The sequence below is a fragment of the Neoarius graeffei genome, chromosome 14 (assembly GCF_027579695.1).
Source record: "Neoarius graeffei isolate fNeoGra1 chromosome 14, fNeoGra1.pri, whole genome shotgun sequence".
In the NCBI taxonomy this organism is placed as follows: domain Eukaryota; kingdom Metazoa; phylum Chordata; class Actinopteri; order Siluriformes; family Ariidae; genus Neoarius; species Neoarius graeffei.
In genome coordinates, this window is record NC_083582.1 from 57,642,727 (window position 1) to 57,670,577 (window position 27,851).

Sequence of the window (27,851 nt, forward strand, 5' to 3'; positions counted from 1 at the left end):
TAGCTGAGCCTTTAAAGGGTTTTGTTTAGCCATTATAAGGGTGGGATTTGAACCTGCAACCCACCAAACTAAAGGCACTAGGCTGGCCCAGTAGTAATAGTAGTAGTAGTAGTGGAAAAAGAAGACAGGACAGTGTTGTAGGTTCAAATCCCACCCTAACCAGTAGGTAATGGCTTACGGTATCCAAGACGTTATCAGTTTATGTATTGTACCTATTATAGAGTGTAAGCTTGAAAGATTTGGTGCAAATCTGTCCACCCGTTTTAAAATTAATTATAAAAAGTCATCCATTTTGAAAGCCGGCCATATTGAAAGCCTTTTCCTCCGTAGTCTAATCAGTTCATGTACCTATTGTAGAGTGCTACCACACAACATTTGGGGCATATCACAAAATTTGGTGCAAATCCATGCACACTTTAAAAAGTTATGGGGCAAACAAAAAGTTGGCCATCTTGAAAAGTCGGCCATCTTGAAAGCCTTGGCCTCCATAATGTAATCAGTTCATCTACCTATTATAGAGTGTTACCACACAAAATGTGGTGTAAATCCACCCACCCTTTCAGAGGTTATCGCAAAATATCTGCGGCGGCGGAAACGGCCAGGGCGAAACCATAATATCCCCGATGCACCGCGTTTCGGGGATATAAAAAGTGTCAGCTAAGTGTAATGTTTGTCTCTCTTGCCTGCTGGTAGTATTGAAGTTGTATGTTATGTTTGTCCCTCTTGGCTACCTCTAATCTTTGACCGTCTGGTTTAATTGTATGTTGTGTCTGCCCGTAGTATTTGGCCATCTGGCAAAGTCATTTGCTGTGTTTGTCCCTCTTGGCTACCTGTAGTGTTCAGCCATTTGGTGAGGTCGTACGTGGACACCATATCCAGTGGGGGCATCCCGTGTCTGGAGAACGCTGTGATCGCCATGGCGCAGATCGAGAATGAGGCGGCGGTGCGTGAGGGTCTGGAGATGTACGAGTCGGGCATGGAGCAGCTGAGGATCTACTTCCCCATCTACCTGAAGGACCTCAACCTGGAGCACGAGCGACTCAACACGGTCGCCGTGGAGATCTTCATGAAGCGCTCCTTCAAAGATGACCAGGGGGACCACCTCAAGAATCTAGAGGTAATCTAGTACACAACATCAAGACTCCAGAGGTACTTCATGACGTGGAGGGAAACACATCCTTCCTACTGGTAACTGTGGGATTCGAACCTGCAACCCTCTGATCTAAAGACAACCTCCTTAACCATTAGGCCATAGCTGCTCATCAGGACTAGAGGTAACTAGATGTACAGCATAGCGGTACAGGGTGTGAATAATAATAATAATTGTAATAAATGTAAAATATATATTATGTTTTGTCCATGCCTTTTTAGGAAACCAGAAGTAAGGAGTTTGGTGAAACATTTCATCCCGTTGTTAACGTCTCTAGTGCGGTATCTTGTTAGAATAGAAGATCTTTGGTAATACCACACTAGAGCTTACATAGACCATAGGTTGTAGAGCCACTACAGAGCAACACCTGCAGACTCTTGATGTAGGTAGTATCATCACCTGGCTAGCATATCACTGGAGTGGCTATGGCCGACTGATTAGCGAGTAGGTCTTTAGAGTGGAGGGTTGCAGGTTCAAATCCCATCATTAGCATGGCTGAAGTGCCCTTGAGCAAGATACTGAACCCCAGGCTGTAACTAATACCCTGTCAGCTAAGTGTAATGTATTTGTGTCATTTTTTAACTTAGTTTTTATTGAACATAGCAATCAAATTACATAGAGGCAAGACTCAAGACATACTTATACAAAAGAAGGATTATTTAAGTAAATATCTAATAGAGAGGATGGGGGGGGTTCTTGCTCGTTATTGTCCTCAAGACAGTAATAGAAAAGCTGGGAACCATCTTCTCAGCATTTTTTCTTTCTGAAGTCTTAAGATGTGTTATTCCCTCCATTCTATAAAGTTACCATACAAGGATGCCAGTCTTGACGTATGCACAGATCCTAAAAGACAAAGGAGTCACATATGAAATTGTGAAGCGTTGACACTATGTAGTACTCTGGAGGTACAGTACTTCACCACCTCAAGACTGTAGATGTCAGGACATGAGGACGTCAACAGGCTGTCAAGAAAACACGGCTCGTATGGTCTTAGTCTGGCCACGCCTCCTGCAGCTGAGTGAAGAGACGACTCTGAGTTGTGTGTGTGTGTGTGTGTGTGTGTGTGCGCACTTCAGGAGTCCATCAATGGTGTGTTTAGCAGCTTCGTGCAGCAGAACGAGCAGACGTCAGCGCGCCTGTGTGAGGAGATCCTGGCTGGTCTGTCTGAGGGACTCAGGAGCAAACTGCAACAGGGAGTCTACACCACCGTGGGAGGCTACCAGCTCTTCAGCCAGGACGTGGAGGACATCGTACACAAATACACCTGCCAAACCCGCGGAGGAGTCAAGGTGACACCGTCTAGAATCACACCAACACTGTGTGTGCGTGTGCTTACAAATAATGTGTATGTACATTGTGTGTACATATTGTATGTATGTGTGCGTATTTAAAAATAATGTGTGTGTGTGTTTTCACGTTCCAGGCTGAGGAGGTGCTGGATCAGTTTCTGCGGCAGAGGAAGGAGGAGTCCGCTTTCATCCTGCATGCTGATCAAACCCTAGGACAGAAGGACAGAGAGATCTGGGGTGAGTCTGTCTGTGTGTGTGTGTGTGTGCAGGAGAGGAAGGAGGCTCTTGAGGAGCAGTCTAAGGAGCGTGTGTGTGTGATAATGACGTGTGTGTGTGTGTGTGTGTGTGTGTAGAGGAGCGTGAGCGCGGCATGCTCCTCGAGCAGGAGGTGCGAGCTGGGGAGGAGCATCTATAACGTGTGTGTGTGTGTGTGTGTGTAGAGGAGCGTGAGCGCGGCGTGCTCCTCGAGCAGGAGGTGCGAGCTGGGGAGGAGCGTCACCGGTGGCTGGAGGAGAAGATGGAGGCGGAGAAGAGGAGTAACGAGGAGCGCGTCAGACTCCTCCTCGTCAAGATGGAGGACGACATGGAGCAGCAGCGCAAGGAGAACCAGCGCGCCATGGACGCCAAGCTACGGGAACAGGTGTGTGTGTGTGTGTAACGTGTGTGTCTATGTTTGTGTAATGTGTGCATGTGCAACGTGTGTGTTTGTGTAACCTGTGCATGTGTAACGTGTGTGTGTGTGTGTGTGTGTGTGTGTGTGCATGTCTAACGTGTGTGTGTGTGTGTGTGTGTAATGTGTGCATGTGTAACGTGTAACGTGTGTGTGTGTGCATGTGTAACGTGTGTGTGCGTGTGCAGGAGCGGCTGCTGCAGATGGGTTTCGATGAGAAGGCGGAGGCGATGTGCTGGGACTTGGAGGCCAGCAGGAGGAGGTGGGATGAGGAGACGCAGAGGAGACGCGACCAATTCCAGCAGCAGCTGCAGCAGCAGGAGCAGAGGCACCAGCAGGACATGGCCTCCCTCAGACAACAGCAGAAGCAGATACATAGGCAGGCTGCTGCACCTCCTCCAAGGAGGAGTAGAGGAGGATGTAGTATTCAATAAAGGAAGAAGAGGCTATTATTTATTTGGCAGTGATTATATTTTTCAGTATATGAAAATACTGTTTTCGTGTGTGTGTGTGTGTGTGTGTGTAAGTAATATATGAAAATGTCAATAATTGCGGTATTATCATGTACTGCAAACTACTGTATATTGACGACATTGAAGAACTACACAGTATATTCAAATACAAATACATATATAAATTTTAGTCGTTGTTTATCATTTAAAACTGCTGTGTGTGTGTGGGGTGGATGGGGGTGCTCCACTATATATTACTATTTATTCAGACCAATAAAATGATTGCTATACCAATGTAAAATGAGGTAACGTCATTGTGCCTTCTTGATGCACTGAAATGCAATGCCATCTACAGTAGTGACTCATGTTGTTAATGATGTAATATAAATTCTCATTTCGATTATCAAATGTGATCTAATGATTTTCACCTTAATGCATTGAAATCCGTCGATTGTTATGTCGATGTAATAATGTCTTATGTAAGGCAATGGCATACAGCTGTCTTCACGACTAAGACATTCCGTAAAGTCTTTTCTCAGGAAGCTGTAATACATGATTGCTTATGTAATAAAAATGTAGGACAATCCTCTTATCAAACCTCAGTATCTGTTTTTGTCAGTGTGCCTTGTCCTTCAGTCCCTTCATCAGAACACATGTACATGTTTGTACTCCCAGCAGTCATATACAGTACTGTGTCAGGGGAAGCCGTGGCCTAGCGGTTAGAGGTTTGGTCTGTGGTTCAATGTGCCGCCGGTTCAAATCCCACCCTAACCAGTAGGTAATGGCTGAAGTGCCCTTGAGCAAGGCACCTAACCACACATTGCTCCAGGCTGTAACCAATAGCCTGTAATAACTGTAAGTCGCTTTGGATACCTACTGGTCAGGGTGGGGTTTGAGCCAGCAACCCTCTGATCTGAAGTCCAACTCCCTAACCACTATGCCACAGCAAGATTTGTCAGAGACTTGGATTCATCATAGCCATCATAGACTGTTCCTTTCATCATTGAATTAATTACATTAAAAAAAGGTTTTTTTTCTGTTGGAGATTGTATTATTATTTCAACTCTTCCAGGTGGTACTGCAGTTAGTTTCTGGCTGGGGGGGGTTAGGGGCGATCGTGAGCAAGTCCAGAATGAAGAGGAGTCAATGGAGCTACAACCTTTCACGGCCGGCAATAGTACAATAGTATAGAAAATGTGGAAAAGGAAAAGACAATGTGTTATCTACAGTAGGGTGGCCTAGTGGTTAGAGCGTTGGTCTGTAGTGCCGAGGGTAGCAGGTTCAAATCCCACCCTAGCCAGTAGGTAATGGCTGAAGTGCCCTTGAGCAAGGCACCTAACCCTACAGTGCTCCAGGTTGTAACCAATACCCTGTAATAACTGTAAGTCGCTTTGGATACCTACTGGTCAGGGTGGGGTTTGAGCCAGCAACCCTCTGATCTGAAGTCCAACTCCCTAACCACTATGCCACAGCAAGATTTGTCAGAGACTTGGATTCATCATAGCCATCATAGACTGTTCCTTTCATCATTGAATTAATTACATTAAAAAAAGGTTTTTTTTCTGTTGGAGATTGTATTATTATTTCAACTCTTCCAGGTGGTACTGCAGTTAGTTTCTGGCTGGGGGGGGTTAGGGGCGATCGTGAGCAAGTCCAGAATGAAGAGGAGTCAATGGAGCTACAACCTTTCACGGCCGGCAATAGTACAATAGTATAGAAAATGTGGAAAAGGAAAAGACAATGTGTTATCTACAGTAGGGTGGCCTAGTGGTTAGAGCGTTGGTCTGTAGTGCCGAGGGTAGCAGGTTCAAATCCCACCCTAGCCAGTAGGTAATGGCTGAAGTGCCCTTGAGCAAGGCACCTAACCCTACAGTGCTCCAGGTTGTAACCAATACCCTGTAATAACTGTAAGTCGCTTTGGCTTAAAAAGCTTCATATGATGTGTCTGTGGCACCAACATTGTCCTCCTAGCATCAGCACTGAATGCTTCACTTACAGAAGCATCATCTAATCATCAGCACTGAATGCTTCACTTACAGAAGCATCATCTAATCATCAGCACTGAATGCTTCACTTACAGAAGCATTAGTTTGTGGGTGCAATCAGTTAATTATTGATATTAAGTGATCAATCTCGTTAAATCAGTCTCATTAAATTTTGAAGGTCAATAATTAAAATGAATCAATCCCATTGAATCATTTAATTTGACTCGTTTGAATTGAATCATACCATAGAATCACTCTCATTTGAAGTGAATCGTTCAGTGAATCGTTCAATGAATCATTTAGTGAATCGTTTAGGGAATTGTTCAATGAATCATTTAGGGAATCGTTCAATGAATCATTTAGGGAATCATTTAGTGAATCATACCATTAATCCTGGTGCTTAATAATAAATTACCAAACAGCTAAATTATGGTACATTTCCAAATTATTAAGATCACTTACCATATTATATAACATTTGCACCCTTTTTGAATTCTTTGAGAAAATTGGGGACTTCAGATGTTGTTCACACAAATAAACACAGTTTGTTTAATAAATGAATTTATTATACAAAGATAAAAAGATAAATCAATATATACAAGCAGTGAAGTGTGTGTGTGTGTGTGTGTGTGTGTGAGAGAGAGAGAGAGAGGGAGTGTGAAGGACTTGACCATGTGTTTAGCCTCGTGTAGCTAACTACACGTGGTGGAGGCCTAGCTTGTTGGTAGCTAAACAAAAGAATGTTATCTAAACAGAACAAAGGATTAGCTCTGTGTTTAGCCTCGTGTAGCTAACTACACGTGGTGGAGGCCTAGATTAGCCTTGTGTTGCTAGTATGTGTTTGTGAAAGGCCCTATAGCCTAGCTAAAGTGTGTTTGTTAGGCCTGATGGCTTGCTGAGCACATGGTAGGCCTTGATTAGCTTTGTGTTGCTAAGCAGACAAAAGCGAAGCTGTAGCTAACCCACTAGCTCATAACCATACTGAATCCACTGAAATCTTAATGACATCAAGATGTATAATAATGAGAACTATATGTTAGTAGTAAAGAATAAAAGAGAGAAGCATGCGCAGCCTATCTATTAAACAATTGAGAGAACATAGAACCAAAATAAATCAACACGCTGCGTGTTCAACAGTGTAACAATAAACCTGGGTTTAAATTCACACTATTTCAAATAAAAGCAAATTCCTAAGACTATCCTAATTATGCCCAAATGCCAAAATCTTACTTAATCCTGCCTTTAGCAAGATATGAAGAACTATTCGCCGGTGTAGTCTCGGGCCTCGCCGTGGGAGCACGTGAGCCGCTCGTGATGGAGGCGGAGAAACTTTCGGGTCGAACGGAGCACTTGGGTGGTTCCCGTGGAAAGCAGAGGGTTCTTGGTCCGAACCTCAGCGTTCGTGAGGAAAAGTCTCTGATCAGAATAAGATGCACAGCGCTTTGAGTTAAAAAGGATTCAATCGCTTCTTAACTTTTAACTGCCTGGGCTGCAGTCGTGACGTCACTTCTAATGCAAGTAAACCGGTTGTAACTCAGGTTGAGTTTAAAGATCGCGCGACTCTAGAGTTTACCTTTGCCAAGGGTAAGAAGGAAAATCGCGCTGAGTGATGGATCTTGCAAGAAAGAAGACGTCTTTTTGGGGTGGAGAGCGCGCCTCTTTATACATCCAGATCCATCGGAAGCCAGACGTGAGAGAGCAAAGATGGAAGCGTTGTCCCATTGTTTTATGTTTCCTTGTATGATGACGTAGATGATCCCGCCCACGCGTGACGTAGGTCACACGGAAGTGGACTGGGAATTGTAGTTCTGACACAAGATGGCGGCATGATACCTACAGTCCCCCTTTTGGTCTCAGGGGTATGACGGAGTCGTAGCACTGAGAGCACCGTATCGTATCATCGCCGTGTCCATAGTCCTTGAGGTAGAGTTGCTCTGCACAGTCCATGGTGTCCTGTGAAGACTGTGTAAACTTGTGAGTTCCAGTAAGACAGTTGGAGACAGAGGCATTTTGGGCATATAATCACTATGGGCATTTTGGGCATATAATCATTATCTAACTAACTAGATCAAAACCACATCAAAAAAATTAAACATTGAACATGAAACATGTAGTATTCAATTTCTTATGCATAAAAAAAAAACAAGAAAAGAGAAGAAATGAAGGAAGGAAAGAAGTATTAGTGTTTGGGTTGGCAAACCTAATCTTCTGGGAAGGTGATAGCAGTGGGGGGTCTGGCTAGAAAGCGTGCGCTACTGCGGCTAGCTGTCGGGGACACAGACCATCTTTATCTAGCTAGGTGTGTAGTGTTATGTATGGGTTGCCTGGGCAGACCCAGTGGATGTCTTTCGTGAAGGTGCACATCTCTAAGTTTTGTGGATTCACAAAAGTGAGGATAGCACTGCCAAGACTATACGCCAGGTGTATTTGCGATGAATACACACTAGTAATAATAGCGGATTTTAGTATTTTATCTACCATGTTATACTGAAGGGTTACTTCTTTGTGTTGGTGAAGTCTGACCGGGAATGTTAGTGTACGCTTATGGTTGAGTGATGCGTACAAGCTAAGTGGACAGGATGGGCCTAGCTGTCGTCCACCCCCTTTTGGAGTGAGGACTGTTCAAAAGGTTTGATTCGATTATCATGGAAATCGATATGAAAGCATTTGATTAGGCCTAGATATCCTAATGTGATACGCGACGGGGAACGGTTTTCCCACGATCGAAAGGTCTCGACCAGGGTGGTAGGAACTTCTCTGAGATTCGGGCGTAGTAGGCTTTGTGTCCTTCTACTCTCGAATCGAGATTCTTTTGGGCACCTGTAAAGGTTGACGGTAGGTGGCATCGTAGGACGGCGACATATTGATGTGCGGTGTATGCAATCGCGATGCTCATGGCCTCTGGTTTGTATAGGAGATGCGGGGGAAGAACCGACTCTCGCCCAGTCATCATCCCATAGGGTGTGACTTCAGTGGCGCAATGAGGGGTGGACCGAATGGCCCTTAGCACCAAGGGAAGTTTCACGTCCCAAATTTTACCATGGTTTGTGATATACTTTCGCAGCATGTTCACAACGGTTTGAATGGCTCGTTCAGCCTGACCAGAAAATTGAGGGTGGTACGCGATATGGAATTTCGCCTTGACGCCTAACATGTTCCACAGCGCAGCCATTACACCAGCGGTGAAATGGGTGTCTGTGTCGATGGATAGAGGGAGATTTTTGCCACTAGGGGGAGTCGCGATGTCAGGTGTTTCGACACCGGACTCGGTGTGCAAAGACATGAACTGAAGTTCTTCAGAAATTTGATCTCGCGTGGCGCTCGGTTGATCGGTGTTCGCACTGATCTCGTCGCAACGGGTTTGTGCATATTTTGTGGGATTCAACGACTGTGGGGTTTTGTTTTGTGTGAAGTTGACTAAGTTTATGTCGCAGGGCTTGGTTGGGATTGGGTCGCCTTGTGAGAGCCGTGTGTCTGAGAAATGGTGGTGAAGACTTTAGCGCACATGAGAGGTGCGTTTTGTGTGTTTGCCTTCGCCACCAGGGGGGGCCCTACATCCTGACCCTCGCCTGCTGTTTCAGAGGGATCTCCTCCCCCTTTCACGAGATATACCCGTGGTTCCTGGCCTAGTCATGCCAGTGAATGGCCTTTTGCCATTTTTCTTGGGCTCTTTTGTTTTATCTGTTGAGGGGTCTGACGTCTCCTGTAACAGTTCTTTAATCTCAGCCAACTGGGCTTTTAAAGAGTCCAGCTCTGAGTGGAACTCACCAGGTTGGTCTGAGTCACTGTGTTGGTCGTCTCTACCCTTGCTTTTAGAGCTACGGTCGGAACGCTTCTGCCGTTTCTGGTCAGAGCGGGGATGACGGTTTTGCTGCCAACCGTTTTGTTCCCTATGACCCTTTTCATGTGATGGGCGATTGCCATAGTCACTGTGGACTCGCCCTCGGTCCCTCCTGGCCTTACCTTGTCGATTTTTCCACTCACCCTTGTGATGGCTCGGCAAGGATCGGGCTGGACCGGAATTTTTCCAGGTGGGTCCCCCTTTCGGTGCTTCACCTCCTTCTAAGGCTAGCGGGGGCTTGTCCTCACCCTGGAGGCTAAGGACTCTGGGGTCATCATCGTTTCCGTTTGCGGTTTTGACGATGGTCTCCCAGGTCATTTGGGCTAGTCGCCTAATTTCCCTCATCGAATAGTGACCTTGTCGACACGTCAGTGTGACATGGGTCCGCACGCTTGGGTGGAGGTTATGTAAGAAGAGAGATATGAAACCTCTATCTTCTTCCAAACCTGGTGCGCTACTACCTTGGAAATAGGCAGTACGTAGCCGTCTGTAATATTCACGAGGCGCCTCAGACCGTTTTTGTTTGACTTGTAATGCACACAATATCGCGGAGGTTTCGTCCGTGTATGGCGCATATTCTTCCCTCATGTAATTGCGAAGTTTCAAATAACTATCGCGAATGTTTGGGGGTAGTGTCTCTAAAAAGGCACGAACGCTACTACTGGAGGTCTTCCAAATTAGTCTAAGTTTTTCACGTGTTGTGGCGTTCGGCAGGTCCATCAGGCATCGATCAATTTCTCGTAAATAGTTATTTACATTAGTTCTTTGATTGTCGGGATCGAATTGTTCGACATCTTTGGCAAGTAGGTCAATTTGCCGTAAGCGAAGGGTTTGGTGCACGTCCTTGTGCGACCTTCTCGGCTCTTCTGAGCACTCACTATCTAAGCTACTCTGGTGTTGTTCCCGTTTCGCACTAGATTCATAGTCTGATTCATCTGAAGATGGATCAGGGAGACTGAAGCGCACTGACCTAGGTGTGCTACAGGCCTGGGCTCGGGATGAGCGCAGGGCGGCTCCATCCTGGCTAGACGACAACGGAGTCGAGTAGCAAGTTGATGGAGTTTGGCGGGGTGTCTGGTCCTCGACCAGATCATTTACGGTGTCCGGTTCGGACGCCTCTTCCCGCTCTGAGCTTTGGCGCATTGTTGGGGGTCTTTCACGCCCCTTGCGCTGCTCTGGGGGGGTCTGCTCCTGGGCAGCCCTCTTAGCAACCATTTCGGCTTTCTCTAGCCGTTTGGTGCAATCATCAAGGGAGGTCTTCAAGAGCTCACACTCCCTATGTAAATCATTATTATCGGCTGTCAGCTTGGCGTTGCTGGTGGTCAGCCTTTCAACCTCTCCGCAAAGGCATCTGATTTCTGAATCAGCATTTTGGAAGTATGATAGGAATAGCTTACCTAGTGCCGCTTGGACACTAATAGTTGTTCTTTTTGGATCTCTCATATGTTTGTTTGAATTGTCTATGTTGTTTTGGCATTCACTCTCACTCGTATACTTAATGTTTGCCGTTTCGGAGGCAGAGCAGTGAATAAGGTCTGCCATGACCTCAAGGAGAGACACGTCTTGAGCGTTGTCTTCCATTTTTGAGACATGAGGGGATGCCATTTTACTTAGGCTGGATACTAGATAATTAATCAAGTTAATTATTAATTTAATCATTATTAATTAACTATGTAATTAATAAGGTATATTTGGAAATGCTCTCTTATTCTAAGTTGAATAGGTTATGAGTATTGGTGATATGGTTATCACACTACTGTTATCCGTTTTAACACACCTGGGGATATACCTTAGCAGTTGCTGAATTAAACTGATAGTTTATTTGTTGTTGAACAATAATCCAGAAGTCAACAAACCAATCTCCTCACACGGGGCACCATTTTAACTGTGGGTGCAATCAGTTAATTATTGATATTAAGTGATCAATCTCGTTAAATCAGTCTCATTAAATTTTGAAGGTCAATAATTAAAATGAATCAATCCCATTGAATCATTTAATTTGACTCGTTTGAATTGAATCATACCATAGAATCACTCTCATTTGAAGTGAATCGTTCAGTGAATCGTTCAATGAATCATTTAGTGAATCGTTTAGGGAATTGTTCAATGAATCATTTAGGGAATCGTTCAATGAATCATTTAGGGAATCATTTAGTGAATCATACCATTAATCCTGGTGCTTAATAATAAATTACCAAACAGCTAAATTATGGTACATTTCCAAATTATTAAGATCACTTACCATATTATATAACATTTGCACCCTTTTTGAATTCTTTGAGAAAATTGGGGACTTCAGATGTTGTTCACACAAATAAACACAGTTTGTTTAATAAATGAATTTATTATACAAAGATAAAAAGATAAATCAATATATACAAGCAGTGAAGTGTGTGTGTGTGTGTGTGTGTGTGTGAGAGAGAGAGAGAGAGAGGGAGTGTGAAGGACTTGACCATGTGTTTAGCCTCGTGTAGCTAACTACACGTGGTGGAGGCCTAGCTTGTTGGTAGCTAAACAAAAGAATGTTATCTAAACAGAACAAAGGATTAGCTCTGTGTTTAGCCTCGTGTAGCTAACTACACGTGGTGGAGGCCTAGATTAGCCTTGTGTTGCTAGTATGTGTTTGTGAAAGGCCCTATAGCCTAGCTAAAGTGTGTTTGTTAGGCCTGATGGCTTGCTGAGCACATGGTAGGCCTTGATTAGCTTTGTGTTGCTAAGCAGACAAAAGCGAAGCTGTAGCTAACCCACTAGCTCATAACCATACTGAATCCACTGAAATCTTAATGACATCAAGATGTATAATAATGAGAACTATATGTTAGTAGTAAAGAATAAAAGAGAGAAGCATGCGCAGCCTATCTATTAAACAATTGAGAGAACATAGAACCAAAATAAATCAACACGCTGCGTGTTCAACAGTGTAACAATAAACCTGGGTTTAAATTCACACTATTTCAAATAAAAGCAAATTCCTAAGACTATCCTAATTATGCCCAAATGCCAAAATCTTACTTAATCCTGCCTTTAGCAAGATATGAAGAACTATTCGCCGGTGTAGTCTCGGGCCTCGCCGTGGGAGCACGTGAGCCGCTCGTGATGGAGGCGGAGAAACTTTCGGGTCGAACGGAGCACTTGGGTGGTTCCCGTGGAAAGCAGAGGGTTCTTGGTCCGAACCTCAGCGTTCGTGAGGAAAAGTCTCTGATCAGAATAAGATGCACAGCGCTTTGAGTTAAAAAGGATTCAATCGCTTCTTAACTTTTAACTGCCTGGGCTGCAGTCGTGACGTCACTTCTAATGCAAGTAAACCGGTTGTAACTCAGGTTGAGTTTAAAGATCGCGCGACTCTAGAGTTTACCTTTGCCAAGGGTAAGAAGGAAAATCGCGCTGAGTGATGGATCTTGCAAGAAAGAAGACGTCTTTTTGGGGTGGAGAGCGCGCCTCTTTATACATCCAGATCCATCGGAAGCCAGACGTGAGAGAGCAAAGATGGAAGCGTTGTCCCATTGTTTTATGTTTCCTTGTATGATGACGTAGATGATCCCGCCCACGCGTGACGTAGGTCACACGGAAGTGGACTGGGAATTGTAGTTCTGACACAAGATGGCGGCATGATACCTACAAGTTAATCATCAACAGTCTTCTATACAGCTTGTCTGTGCATCTGTGGGGTGGGCACTGGTACTGGGCTACAGTATAGGATCAGCATTGCCCAACTGAGGGCAGCTGTGGCCTAGTGGTCCAGTGTTGGACTTAAGATCAGAGGGTTGCAGATTCAAATCCCAGCCTAGCCAGCAGGTAATGGCTGAAGTGCCCTTGAGCAAGGCACCTAACCCTACACTGCTCCAAGTTGTAACCAGTAATAACTGTAAGTTGCTTTAGATTAAGAAGCGTTACCTATACGGTGTTCATTTTAGGACATCGTCAGATATCAGTCTCATATGTCAGATATCAGACTCACATGTCAGACTCAGACGAAAAGGTATCAGCTTCATCCAAAAGTAACTCATTCTCAGAAAAACCTATGTCGTACTCAGATGAAAAGTCATCATTGTCAGAAAAATATCTGTCATCCTCAGATGAAAAGGGAGCAGTAACCCAAGGGAGCAGTGCGGTGGGACGGTACCATGCTCAAGGTACCTCAGTCATGGAGGAGGATGGGCGTGAGTGCTGGCTGATCACTCTCCCCACCAACCTAGCGGGCCGGGAATCAAACCGGCAACCTTAGGTTTAGAAGTCTGACACCCTAACCGCTTACCCATGACTGCCAATATTCAATGTATGAGAAAAATACTGCATACACATGCAAGATTAGGCAAGATTCCCACCCTCAGGAGACGTTTGAAGGGATTTGAAACGTGTGTGTGTGTGTGTGTGTGCACTTCCATTTTACATGTACACACACACACACACACGTGTGGACTTCCCTTCGCTCCGAAACGTATTGGGACACACTGCACTTTCTCACACACACACACACACACACACACAGCTTGTTGGGCTTGTTGCTGCATGAAGAAAGAGGCTAAAGTGTCATGAACATTCCCCTGCCTGTCACTGAGTAAAATATGTTTCAAAAGCTGCTCTCTGGGAAACGTGTACGTTCAATCCAGTGCAGGACAGAAAGACTACGCAAGAGCTTCTTCCCACCCGCTTTATAAATATTTAGGCCATGTCTTTTTCAACCTTTCCTATCTTTTTCTATTATTTATTATTTTTACAGAAAAGGCAGTAGTCGCAACATCCATTTCACTGCCTGTTGCGCCAGCACAAGACGACATGTGACATAAAAACCTTGAATCCTTGAATCCCCCTGCCTCTCTCACTGAGTAACATCCCCCTGCCTCTCTCACTAACAGCCCCCTGCGTTCACCTCACCTTCCACACCTGTGAAGATTATCATTCATGCAGGTGATGTTTACCTGAGGGGTTTACCTGTAGGCAACTGGACCTTTCCTTCCTCATTCTGAGGAGATTCGTCAGTTCGTCAGAACTTTGTCAGAGCGGACGAAGCTCCTTGGAATGTGGAATGAAATGTCTTAAAACACAAAGAACAAGTTCAGTCCAGTTCAGTCCGTTTCACTTCTCATTCCCAGGAGGAACGCAGCATCCTGGTAGGAATGTCAGGCCAAAGCAGACCCAGAAGAAAGCTTGTTGGCGAGCGTCATGTTTTGTGCTGAATTCAAGTAGCCAATACAGGCTGATAAACAGCGAAGTGACATGGGCTTGTTTGATTAAACACCACTGCGTTTTGAACCCTACGCCCTGGTTTTATTTACACAAGCAGATTAGGCCAGCTAGGAGAGCGTAGCAGCAGAAAGGGACGAGAGATGAGCATGATCTCTCACCATCATAGCCTTATTTGGAAATACCAACCTTACTTGTATACTGTATATTGTTAAGTGGCCTGTTAGCCTGGCTAGCCAGACTAAACGTACCCCTTCTCTGCTCAGTCCGTTTCACTTCTCATTCCAAGGAGCTCTTTCAGTTTTGACAAAGTTCTGACGAACTGAAGAAGCTCCTTTGTAATGAGGAACAGAATGTCGATCACTACCTACCGTACACCTGCAGCTCACCTGTAATCAGTGTCTCTGCCAACTGTTTCATATTTCCTGCTGCCATTCTCCTGCACCATTACTCAAAGTCAAACATATCATGCTTGGAAGCATTACATTACACTAACCAATACATTACACTCACCAATACATTACATTAGACTTAGCTGACGCATTTTGCTCAAAGTGACTTACAGTTATTACAGGGTGTTGGTTACAACCTGGAGCAGTGTAGGGTTAGGTGCCTTGCTCAAGTGCACTTCAGACATTACCTACTGGTTAGGGTGGGATTTGAACCTGCTACCCTTTGAGCTACAGGCCAACGCCCTAACCACTAGGCCATGGTTTCCCCATGCTCAACAGCACCACGACTCGCCAAGTACTCTTCCAAAGTCAAGCATCCTTCTGACTTCTACCAACTCCCACACACGTGATCCATAGGGGTTTCAAGGCTGCACTTGCTGCATCCTGGCCATTTTAAAATAGCCATTCTTCACGTTTCTGTGAATGGATTCTGCCCTCATAACAGCAGTTAGGTAAATAAGGAGGAACGGCATGTCACACGCACACGCATGAACCTACACACACACACACACACACACACACACACACACACCTACACAATAAACACACATACCCACTCAATCAGCTCAGTTGCACACAAACACACACACACACAATTAGGGGATGTACAGACTGATTAGGGTCAGTACCCACCTTCTGCAAGTATGTCAGCCAGTTTAACAAGTTAGGAACACACACACATGCACGCACGCACACACACACACACACACATTGTAAGTATGTAGGCCAGTTTAACAAGTTAGGAACACACACACACGCATGCATTCTTGCTGTTTTAAAATATCCATTCTTCTATGCGTCTCTACACTCGTGCCAGGTAAAATACATGTTAAACAGTTTTCTGTACGGCATTTTATCGTTTTCAAGTTGTTACATTGCTTAATATAACTAAACACAACTTCATTGTTTATGGTCATTGCGTTTGTGTTCCTATACGGTTTCAGAGCTTTCGACTACAGACAAATATCAATGTTTTTCCCGTTTTGTGGTTGTTTTCACCTCGCACCACAGCAGAAATACGATCGTGTTTAAATGTTGAAAAATCAGTTGACAGCAAGGTATCGATTCGAAAGTGAAAGTAACTGTCTGGGATTCCAAGAAATCAGCGCTGTTTCTTCAGCAGCAGTTCTGTGACAATATATAGACTATAGGAAATACAACCAGCTTCACTCAAGCACCTCATAGCCTACCGAGAGCAGCGACGTGGCTGGTGTCCCATCTTGTCAAGGCTAAGGAGAGCGTGTCTCACTGCCGGTAAGTTATTTTTCACACCTGGAAAAGACCGGATGCTAACGTATTAGGCTATCATTCATGCAAGTATGACATTTAGGGATGCTGTAGTCTTCTACATTGTTTTGTTTTGTGTTTTTTGTTTGTTTGTTTGTTTTTTTGACGCTGTTGTAATGCTGTGTAAGCGTCGACATTATCAGGTTTACAATTTTCTGCACATTCCTTCCCTTGTATTCAACTTGGCCTAAGGTGAGTCGACTTCTCATCTAGCAAAACTGCCAATTAAGTTCTCTACAGGTGAATGGAACAGAGAGAGAGAGAGAGAGAAGCCTATGGGCGTGCGTGTGAGAGATCAACATACTGCAGTAAGAGCCTGAAGAAGCAGATCGCGAAACGCGTTGCTCAAAAATAAAAATCAAGAAGTATGAAGGTGTGCGGTGAAATTCCTTTTTATACTGTATATACTGCAGTAAGCAGGCCCGTAGCCAGCATTGTGGAGGGGGGGGGGGATCTTTTTTCCCCAAAAGTGGACTTCATCTGGCCCCCTACTCCCGTACCCCCCAAATACACGAGCACACTTCAAATCTTCTAATTTAGACATTTTTTTATTTGTTATAAGTTCTCTGTTGTCTAACTTATTATCTTCCTACAACTGTGCTGTGACTTCATTGTCTGTCTCTGTTGCTCACCTCAGTTGTCTGTTGTTTCTCTTTTCCATTGCCTGTCTCTGTTGCTCTCCTTTATTGTCTGTCTGTTTTTGCTCTCCTTCATTGTCTGTCTTTGTTGTTGCTCTCCCCTCCTCTGTCTGTCTGTTGTTGCTCTCCTTTATTGTCTGTCTGTTTTTGCTCTCCTTCATTGTCTGTCTTTGTTGTTGCTCTCCCCTCCTCTGTCTGTCTGTTGTTGCTCTCCTTTACTGTCTGTCTGTTGTTGCTCTCCTTCATTGTCTGTCTGTTGTTGCTCTCCTTCATTGTCTGTCTGTTGTTGCTCTCCTTCACTGTCTGTCTGTTGTTGCTCTCCCCTCCTCTGTCTGTCTGTTGTTGCTCTTCTTAATTGTCTGTCTCTGTTGCTCTCCTTCACTGTCTGTCTGTTGTTGCTCTCCCCTCCTCTGTCTGTCTGTTGTTGTCTGTCTCTGTTGCTCACTTCAGTTGTTGTTTATGGCATCAGAACACTCCTGATCTGCCCATGCTTTAGCATAAAAAACAACAATAATTTCTAATTGAGATAAATGTTTCAAGTAATCCTGAGATTGAAATAATATCGCACAGACCTATAAGGACAATTAATTTAAAATTGCCCAAATGCAGCAACAGTGGGTTTTCACACACACTGGTCTGAACATTTTCATTTTTCAGCTAGTGCACACGTTTCTTTTCACTCTGATCCAAATGCCAAACCACTGACAGGGCGTCATGTTACCATGACAGGGCGTCATGTTACCATGACGACTGAAAAACATGTGCTCTTAAAGTCTCGCATTTTACTGTCTTCATACCACACCACAGCTCCAATTTCCCAAGCTGAAAAAAAATAAAAGCAGCCCCAGGTCCGACGCTACTAGTACCTAGCCATCGAGCCACCTAACTCATCTCTGTGTGTGCGTGTGTCACTGACACACACAGACTGACGGACGGGCTGATGCTACCCCCACTGATCACTCTGACAGATCGATCTACCACTACTGTTGTAAACAAAAGAAAAACAAAGTCCTGCACTCAGCACCTTACCCATTTTGGCCCTTTTTTGGAACATGGCGCCAATATTTTGAGACAAAGTAGCAGCAGATTTCTTGCGTTTTCTGTCTTTATCTTCTTTTTTCCCCCATTTTCTCTTCTATCCAGGACTACCGCGTGACGTCACCGTACCGCGAGATTTTGTTAGGCACCATATTGGAAGACCAAGTACATGCACTCACAATATAAAACAAAGTACGAGCGAGAGTAAAGTGATACGATGGCTGATAATTCTGGTTATGTGAGTACATTACCAGTTGCAGAAAGGGCACGGTATGTGGAGAAACTGGCTGTGATTGATGGGTTTGACCCATATGATAAGACTCGGGGTAAGGGAGAGTGGATTTTTTTATTTCATAATTTATTTTTAATTTACTACTTATCTGTTTTTATTTATATGTATTTGAATTATTTGGACATGGGGAAAAACTATATTTAAAATCCAAAGAGGGATGGAGGGAGGAAAATTAAAACAAAAGAAGAAATGAAATATAGAGTAGAGTATATCTGATAAAATTAAGGATGTTTTTATTCAGTAAACATTTAAAAAAATGTTCTACAACACTCTAGCCGAGTGACTTACCAGTAACAAAATAGACTTGAAGTATTCAGATCCGCTCTGCAGAAAGCAGCTAAATCCTCTCTCTGTCTCCTGGCAGAAAGCTCCTTGGTTTGCTCCCCTTGTGTCTCAATCACAGCTGGTATTCTGTAGAAAGACTTCTTTTCACCTTTCCCATCAGCTTTGTTAGAACCCTAACATAGCACAAAAGTTTACCATTGTAGGTTTTTGATGAACCAAGTTCCTCGTGGGTTCACATACCGCGCGCTGCCGTTATTTCCCCCAATCACGAGTTTGTTGGTCTTCCAATATGGCGCAGGGTTTGTTTACTTCCGGTTTCGGGTGACGTCAGTGAAAGGGGTCTAATGGGGGCATTACCGCCACCCACTGGATTGGGGTGTAAAGCAGTCTGAACAAAACGTGTAAACATAAACATAGGAGAAATGAACCCGTTTTTCTAACTCGTCCTCACTTAGTCTACTTTTCTTTTTTGATTAGTCTGGATTTGATATTGTAAATTTAAATGTGAATCAATGTATATTCATCGGAGATGAACAAATGAATAAATCTTGAGTAATCTTGAGGGGCGTGTGTGTCCGGGGAGGGGGGGATCGAACGAACCCTCCGATCCCCCCTGGCTACGGGCCAGGTAAGATATTTTATTTGAGGACTGACTTTGCTGCAGTATCCTGCCCTCTAGCGGAGAAACCAGACACACAAAATTGACACATTATAATGGTGTAGCGTACTCTGGAGTGATGTTCTGATGATCCTACAAAACACTGATGTAGGGTTAACCTTTGTAGCCTTGTAGGGTTTGTGGGACCCGTTTTCAGTTGGGAAAAGTGATAAAGTGTTACCAAAACGATACAAATAATTATTGTTTCCCACCGAGATTCGCTGGTTTTGACTCATTTGTTGTGAGGAACACAAATAAAAAAAATCAGTGACGCCCACTTGCGTGCAAACTCTCCAAAATGCACACCGGTTAATGACTGACTGAAATGTGGGACTAAACAAAGAGAACAAAAGCAGAAATGTAATCATGAGACAATCTCATCTCGTTGAGGAAAACTATGTGCGGCACTGTAGGAATTACCCTACGACAGTGTTCCTGCACCTCTTCACACACACACACATACGGACGTGTGTGTATGTGCGCATATTAAGAGGCAGAGATGTAAAGTAATGGAAGTAGAACAACATGCGTACTCTGCTTCAGTACTAATGTATTATTTGTACTTAATTAAAGAATATTAATTATTTCTGCTTCAGAACTAATGTAGTATTTGTACTTAATTTTAATTTTTTCCCCCTCCTACTTACACTTTTACTTCATTACATATTTTCGGCAAATGTTATACTGAGTAAGCGTAAGTAAGTTTACCTGAAGGCAGTGGTAAACCTGGCAATGGAAGAACCCTTTGCTGACATGAGAATGATGCATCTGGGCTGTTCTATTAAAAAGTTTATTAGGCTTAATTTACTTTATTAACTTTCAGCACTTGTTGTACATTTACTTTGAGCACTTGAGCAGTAATTTTTAATACTTCTACTTGTACTTTCAGGACTTGAGCAGTAATTTTTAAATGCATCTACTTTGTACCGTCATTGCTGGAGTAGTAATTTATGCAATACTTAAGTACAAAACATTTTGGACACTTCAGTACTTCCACTTCAGAGTGGTGTTTAAAGAACACTTCAACTTCTACTCAAGTCATCTTGCGAAAGATGGTATCAATGCAAGTGCCAGTGTGTCTGGTGGACAATGGGCCAGATGGGAAAATGACTGTCCAGCAGGGGGCGCTGCAGATCCTGGAGCAGATCCAGCAGCCAGTGGTGGTGGTGGCCGTGGTGGGGCTCTACCGCACGGGGAAGTCCTACCTCATGAACTGCCTGGCCGGACAACAGACAGGTAGCAACACACACACACACACACAGGCATATCTGATGGACATGCGATAAAAACACAGGTGTGTGTGGGAACTGAGCTCCTGGTGTGTAATGGATGCTTCTCTTGACCCCTCAGGCTTTGCCCTGGGCAGCACCATCGAGTCCAAAACCAAAGGAATATGGATGTGGTGTGTACCTCACCCAAAAAAGAAAGGTGTGTATTTACACACACACACACACACACACACACACACACACAATTACAGACTTAAACCCACATTCAGTATTTTCCCTCCCACAGAACACACACACACACAACTCAGCCCTCTGTATCGTGTGTGTGTGTGTGTGTGTGTGTTTTGTCCCTTACAGATCACACTCTGGTGCTGCTGGACACTGAGGGACTGGGGGACGTGGACAAGGTGACATTACACACACACACACACACACACACACAGTTGCATTAGATTACGTTATACTGAACTTAGCTGAGCTTTTATTTCAAACTTTTGATTTCAAAACTGACTCACTAAGCATTAGGCCATGACTGTCGTCATTTATGGCAGCTTATTTAGTATTTCTGTGTGTGTGTGTGTGTGTGTGTGTGTGTGTTTCACATGCCAGGGCGACTCCAAGCACGACACCCAGATCTTCTCTCTGGCTGTTCTGCTGAGCAGCACTCTGGTCTACAACAGCAGAGGCACCATCGACAACAGAGCAGTGGAGGAACTGCAGTATCCTTACGCACACACACACACACACACACACTAAACTCAATGCAAACGCAAAAACTAGAGCAGCAAACAAGTCATCACTAGCACTAACTGTATTATAGTGTTTAATCAGTAGCCATAGGCAGTGGTATGGAGCTCACATAACAGTGCTAACCGTGGTACAGCTTTGGCTACTGTCATTACTGTGTTTAAACATATTTCTGTCAGGACCATTTAAGTCAAGGAACACAGGAGAAAATTCGACAATGAAATGTTTATTAAAGTTATGAATTACATTTGGCGGTATGGCTCTGTTCAGAGGAGTCCCCTGATTTTTCATGAGCACCATGAAAAAAGCAGATGGTCAGGGGACAGCAGCAGTGTTAGGGAGATCTCACCCAGTTTAAGACAGACAGAGAACTATTCTCGCCATGAACAGAGCAGGCAACATGACAAGAGTACAGCACATGCCATGTTATACACGACAGGGTGGAGCAGGGGAGGAGGTGGGTAGCAAAGAGCATCAGCAGCAAGAAGTGAGCAGCATATGATTGGGGCAAACCCGGTAGCTTTTAAAGGGCGTGTTGTGTGAGCGTAGCCAATCAAAAGCAAGAGGTGATGATCAGCTGAGGGGACAGCTGAGCAAATTAGCTGATGTAATCAGTGACGAGGGAAAGCGTGCAGCTCTTGACTACCATGGCCTGGCCAGAACTAACGCTGGTGCTTGATTAGTTTTAAATATTAGCAAGATGCTAGATGGGTAACAAACAGACAGAGAAAACCCTATATGTTACTCTATGTCGATATGTTGTCCTGTCCTGCTGTCTTTATGCACTTTAATAACTGTCCTGTCTATGTCCACGCATGGGAGAGTGAAAACCTAAAATTTCAATTTCTTTGTAGGAACAGTGCATATGAAGAAATTGACAATAAAGTTTACTTTGACTTTGAGCTAGAGCTAGCTGCATTATGGAATCTGGAAGCATTTTGTGGTGTGGTTCACCTTAACCCCCTGCAGGTACGTCACAGAACTGGCTGAATACATCAAAGTGAAGTCATCTGATAAAGAGGGAGAAGACTCTGAGTTTGTCAGGTTTTTCCCCACGTTCATCTGGGCTGTGAGAGACTTCACTCTGGAGAGAAAGATCGATGGGAAAGATGCGACGGAGGATGAATACCTAGACTTTGCCCTGCAGCTGAAACCTGGTAACTTTGGCCGCATGCACACACACACACACACACATTTTCTCTTTCTCTCTCTCTCTCTCATGTATTTCTCCGAATCAGTGTATTTTTTGTGCTAACCCAAAGCTCTTATGTGCCCTTAAAGGTAGCAGTAAAAAAGTGAACGATTACAATCTTCCTCGAGAGTGCATCCGGAAGTACTTCCCGTCCCGTAAGTGCTTCAACTTCCCATTCCCAACCAACCCGGACAGTGTGAACCGCATGGAGTCCCTGTCACTGTCCGAGCTGGACTCGGAGTTTCTGGAGGTCACCCAGCGCTTCTGCACTTTCATATTTGAGCACAGCCCAGCCAAGCTACTCAAGGATGGACACTCCGTAGACGGCAGAGGTAAGGGCTACTAACAGCAATAGTGTTCGTAGTAGCAGCAGTAATAGCAGCACTAATAGTAGTAGTAGTCGTAGCAATGCAGCCGCAGTAGTTTTTAGCCATCTAGTGAAGTTGTATGTTATGTTTGTCCCTCTTGGTTATCTGTAGTTTTTGGCCATCTAGTGAAGTTGTATGTTGTGTTTGTCCCTCTTGGTTATCTGTAGTTTTTGGCCATCAGGTGAAGTTGTACGTTGTGTTTGTCCCTCTTGCCTGCCCATAGCGTTTGGCCACCCGGTGAAGTCATATGATGTGTTTGTCACCTCCTGACTCTCTGGAGTTACAGACCATCAGATGAAGCTTCATATTGTGTTTGTCCCTCTTGGCTGCCCGTAGTGTTTGTTTGGTCCTCTGGTGAGGTCATATGTATTGCATTTGTCCCTTCTTGACTGTCTGTAGTCTTTGGCCACCTGGTGAGGTTGTACGTGGACACCATGGTGAAGGGGGGCGTTCCCTGTCTGGAGAACGCTGTGCTTGCCATGGCACAGATCGAGAACGAGGCGGCGGTGCGCGAGGGCCGGCAGGTGTACGAGGACGGCATGGGCAAACTGAAGAGCCGCTTCCCCGTCCTGCTGGGCGACCTCACCGAGGAGCACCAGCGTCTCAACCGCCTCGCCATCAAAGCCTTCATGAAGCGCTCCTTCAAAGACGACAACGGCGCGTTCATGGGCTCACTGGAGGTAAAAACGTGGACAACACACACACAGCGCTTCATAAAGCACATTCAGGACCTCTTTGGAGATTACATGGACATACAAACACACACACACACACGGAACATAGGACAGTGTGAGCATCGGGTTGTGGGAACATAATGTAGATTTGTTGGAACATAGGGGACATAGGACTGTGGGAACATACGACTGTGTGAACATAGGGTTGTGGGAACATGGAGAACTAAAGACTGTCGGAACATAGAGCTGTGGGAACATCGAGCTGTGGGAACATACTGTATGTTTGTTGGAACATAGGGGGCATAGGGCTGTGGGAACATAGGGGACAAAAGGCTATGGGATCATGGCTGTTTTAAGATGAGGTTATGGGAACATAGGGAACATAGGACAGCTGGAACACTGGGAACATTGAATTAGTGGAATGGAGAGCTGAGCCTGTGTGTGTATGTTTGTGTGTGTGTGTGTTTCAGGAGTCCATCAACCGTATATTCACTAGCTTCGTGCAACAGAATGAGCAGGCATCAGTGCATATGTGTGGGGAGATCCTGGCTGGTCTGTCTGAGGGACTCAGGAGCAAACTGGAACAGGGAGTCTACACCACCGTGGGGGGCTACCAGCTCTTTAGCCAGGACCTGGAGGAAGTCGTCACGAAGTACAAGCAACAGACCCAAGGAGCTGTCAAGGTCAGTCACGGTCGCTCATCACTAGGGTTGCAAAATTCCAGGCATTTTCAAAGTTAGAAATTTTCCACTTTCTTTAATGTCCATGACACTAAAGAAGAAAAACTAAAAAAAGTCACCGCACATCCGAATGTTGTCATCAACATTTGGATAAATGCCTGTGATGTGAAGCAGAATTGTTTTCCCATTATTCCGCCTTTTCTACTCATTCTGCTCGGGGCACCTTCAGCGTGGAAATGCACCTCCTTCTGCAAAATCCATGTTTGGTCTGTTTGTGGCCCACTTGAATTAGAATCTAATTCCTTTACTAAAGTTTTCATGGAAACTTTTGGGAATAATATTTGGGAATGGTACTCTCCCCCATCCTCCTCCATGACTGAGGTACCCTGAGCACGGTACTCTCCCCATCCTCCTCCATGACTGAGGTACCCTGAGCATGGTGCTCTCCCCCATCCTCCTCCATGACTGAGGTACCCTGAGCACGGTACTCTCCCCCATCCTCCTCCATGACTGAGGTACCCTGAGCATGGTAAAGACCTGCTGCATTGCTCTCTTGAGCCAGCACTTGCACAGATTAGGCATAAATGCAACTTCGTTTTGTGTGCTGTGGTGTGCTGTGTCACAATGACACTGGGAGTTTCCTAGTTGAATAAAAAAAAAACAAAAAAAAAAAAAAAAACACTGTAACCTCAGACAATCCCAATACTGCCCTCGCTGACAACAGTGGAGCCAATGTTGTGAACACCAGGTGCACCAACAGGCTTCGCTTATAAAGGCTTCATCTGCGTCATCGTCAAGTATTGGGCCCTACAGTATAATGCGTACGTGTGCGTTCCTGTGTGTGTGTGTGTGTGTGTGTGTGTGTGTATGTGTGCGTGCACATGTGTGAATGTGTGCATGCATGTGTTTATGTGTGCTGACTGTGTGTGCGTCCGTGTGTGCGTGCGTGTGTGTGTGTGTTTTCATGTTCCAGGCTGAGGAGGTGCTGCAGGGCTTCCTGAAACAGAGGAAGGAGGAGTCTGCTGCCATCCTGCAGGCCGACAAGAGCCTGAGCAAGAAGGAGAAGGAGCTCTGCGGTGAGTGTGTGTGTGGCAGGGACAAAAAGTGGCATGACTGGGAAACTGAGGAATTGTGGTGAGAAAACGCAAGATGGGGTCATCAATTGTGCCGCCCAGGTTTTTTGCGACCAGGTTTTGGGGTGATCCTGGCAGAGCCCATATTGTGCCACCCAGGTTTTTTGTGACCAGGTTTGGGGTGACCAGGTTTTGTGGTGACCCTGGCAGAGCCCATATTGAGCTTGTGATGGATTGAGTTCTGGGATGGGATCAGCTGGAGCTCAGCTTTACATTACATTGCATTACACTTAGCTGACGCTTTTTAACCCAAACTGACTTACAGTTATTACAGGGTATTGGTTACAAGGTGCCTTGCTCAAGGGCACTTCTACTATTACCTACTGGTTAGGGTGGGATTTGAACCTGCTACTCTCTGCACTGCAGATCAACGCTCTAACCAGTAGGCCACGGCTGTCCAACAGCTTTAGACAGGTTGCAGGGCAGGTTGGGGAGATGTGTAGTGTCCATGAAGTCATCCGGCTGCGGTGATAGGTACAGCTACGCATCATCAGTACAGCTGTGATCTGAGGAGCCGTGTGAGTGGATAATACAGCCCAGCAAGGTGGTGTACATGGCAAACAGAAGGGCCCCCAGCACTAACCCTTGGGGCACCCCTGCAGACAGGCTGTAAGTTGTGGACAGTTGCCCTTGTCATGACTCGGTAAGGGACCTTCCATGTAATGTGTGTGTGTGTGTGTGTATATATATATATATATATATATATATATATATATATATATATATATATATATATATATATATATATATATATATATATATATAGAGGGGCACGAGCGTCAGGTACTGATGCAGCAGGAAGTCCGTGCTGCTCAGGAGAAACAGCGCCACCTGGAGGAGAAGATGAAGGCTGAGAGGAAGAGTGGAGAGGAGCGCATGAGGCAGCTGAAGATCAAGATGGAGGAGGACATGAGGAACCAGCAGGAGGAGAACCAGCGCGCCATGGACGCCAGACTACGAGAGCAGGTGCGTTTCTCTGTCTGTGTAATGTGTTTATAATATACGTGTGTGTGTGTGTGTGTGTGTGTTGTGTGTGTAAAGCCCACTTTAGACTCCTCCATAATCAGCTAAATTTGATCCCTTTGTATTTGTTTCCACATGTGTTGAATGTTGCAGATAAATTCACCATAGAGGGTGTAGTGTGTTTTCAGTTTTGGAACATTCTATCAAAAGAATGCGTTCTAAAAGTCCGAATTCTGAAATTGTAAATGATGTTGTATGGAGCTCAAAATTCTATAGAACCTTTCATTGTCCGAACATTTCAGCCATGCGGGTGTGACTGTACCCCTTTAAACTTCTTGTGTGTGTGTGTGTGTGTGTGTGTGTACGCACTACAGGCTCAGCTGCTGGAGAAGGGGTTCCAGGACAAGGCGGACAAGATGAGCCGGGAGATGGAGGAGAGCAGGAGGCGGGCGAAGGAGGCTGGTGCTGCTCACGATAAGGAGTTCGCCGCCATGATGGAGTCCATGCAGTGCAGACACGAACAGTCCATGGACATGATGCAACAGCAGCTGGAACTGTTAAAACAAGAGGTTCTAAATAGAACCTTTAAGGATTCTGTAGCTTCCCTTGTCAAAATGGTTTTTAGAATTCTATAGAAACTCTATAGAAAATCCTATAGAAACCCCTCTTTCTATACAATCTCTATAGAACGCTATAGAACTAATACTCTATAGAAAATAGTTTCAATAGAAGTTGTATAGAAATAGTATAAATTCTATAGAAGTTGTACTCTATAGAAAACCGCTTCTATAGAATCTCAACAGAATTCTATATAAATAGTAGTCTATAGAAAACGATTTCTATAGAATTGATACAGAGTTCTATAGAAGCTGTATTTTATTAGGGCCAACAGAATTTTATAAATTTCATAATGGTTATTTCCATAAAAACACAATTTGGTGGATTTTAAAGACCCTACAGAAATTCCATTCTGAGACAAAAGGCCTTGCATCCAAAGAACAACTTTAGTACTTATCTCCAGTAAAAATGTTCTTTATTTTATTTACTTTATCTCACATAACACTTCTGATCAACAACTCAATTGATCCAAATGTAAATTACAGTTTAAGACATAATTTAATAAATGTACTTCCAAAATAAACGCTGATATACGCTATACATTAATTTTCAGTCAAGCTCAATGGCATTTGGAAGAAGTGAAACAAACGTCTTTCTTTGTATTTTCATGTAAATATACTTATTTGCTATATCAGATAAATTACATGCTATCAATTCATTAGTGATTTCAACCTCTCTAATTTGATGCCCCTTAACTTTATATATACCTGTATTTAATTGAAACATTATTCGAGTACATGTTAAACGTCGAAATATACAGTACAATTCTTTTTTACAGTTACATATATCATCTTCACATTCATTTTTACACACTGCAACCACTAACTGCAGGGTCCCAATCTGACCATCTCTTAAGTGAAAGCAGGAATTATTTCTTTGTTTCTTATGCTTTAACTGTTCAGATACGAAATATAAACCATTCTGAAGAACTAATCGTGCCTGGACAGTTCTATCTTTTAATGTTACACCAATATTATTCAATGAACATAGCTGTTCAAAGTTGAGGGCAAGTCTGACAGGCAGGCC

General features: G+C 44.3%; 2 protein-coding genes and 1 pseudogene across 6 annotated transcripts in view; 2 read left to right on the forward strand and 1 right to left on the reverse strand.

Annotated features, from left to right (window-relative positions):
- The window catches only part of LOC132898477 (guanylate-binding protein 1-like), a 22,621-nt pseudogene extending 18,487 nt beyond the window's left edge, over window positions 1–4,134 (forward strand).
- LOC132898481 (guanylate-binding protein 1-like) overlaps window positions 1–27,851 on the reverse strand; it is a 230,198-nt gene that overhangs the window by 40,552 nt on the left and 161,795 nt on the right. The gene's annotated exons all lie outside the window — the stretch shown is intronic.
- Window positions 15,734–27,758, forward strand: LOC132898478 (guanylate-binding protein 1-like). Of its 5 annotated transcripts, none has more exons than XM_060940132.1 (13): window positions 15,734–15,840; window positions 16,035–16,277; window positions 20,111–20,457; window positions 20,572–20,649; window positions 20,808–20,857; window positions 21,060–21,169; window positions 22,167–22,354; window positions 22,479–22,721; window positions 23,157–23,437; window positions 23,902–24,114; window positions 25,085–25,187; window positions 26,011–26,210; window positions 26,582–27,758. In XM_060940132.1, the coding sequence occupies exons 3-13, from the start codon at window positions 20,172–20,174 to the stop codon at window positions 26,840–26,842; spliced, it is 2,013 nt and encodes a 670-aa protein (XP_060796115.1). In that variant the 5' UTR covers window positions 15,734–15,840; window positions 16,035–16,277; window positions 20,111–20,171; the 3' UTR covers window positions 26,843–27,758. The 5 variants fall into 5 exon arrangements, with proteins under 5 accessions (XP_060796115.1, XP_060796117.1, XP_060796118.1 ...); XM_060940133.1 differs by having other exon boundaries at window positions 15,745–15,840; window positions 16,038–16,277; XM_060940134.1 differs by having other exon boundaries at window positions 15,739–16,277; window positions 20,210–20,457.

Bases quoted from the DNA above. Each gene is read 5' to 3' on its own strand.
- LOC132898478 (XM_060940132.1), top strand. From the start codon at position 20,172: ATGCAATACTTAAGTACAAAACATTTTGGACACTTCAGTACTTCCACT. The intron at 20,650-20,807 runs GTGTGTATTTAC...TGTCCCTTACAG, and splicing joins ACCTCACCCAAAAAAGAAAG to ATCACACTCTGGTGCTGCTG. The intron at 22,722-23,156 runs GTAAGGGCTACT...GACTGTCTGTAG, and splicing joins ACACTCCGTAGACGGCAGAG to TCTTTGGCCACCTGGTGAGG.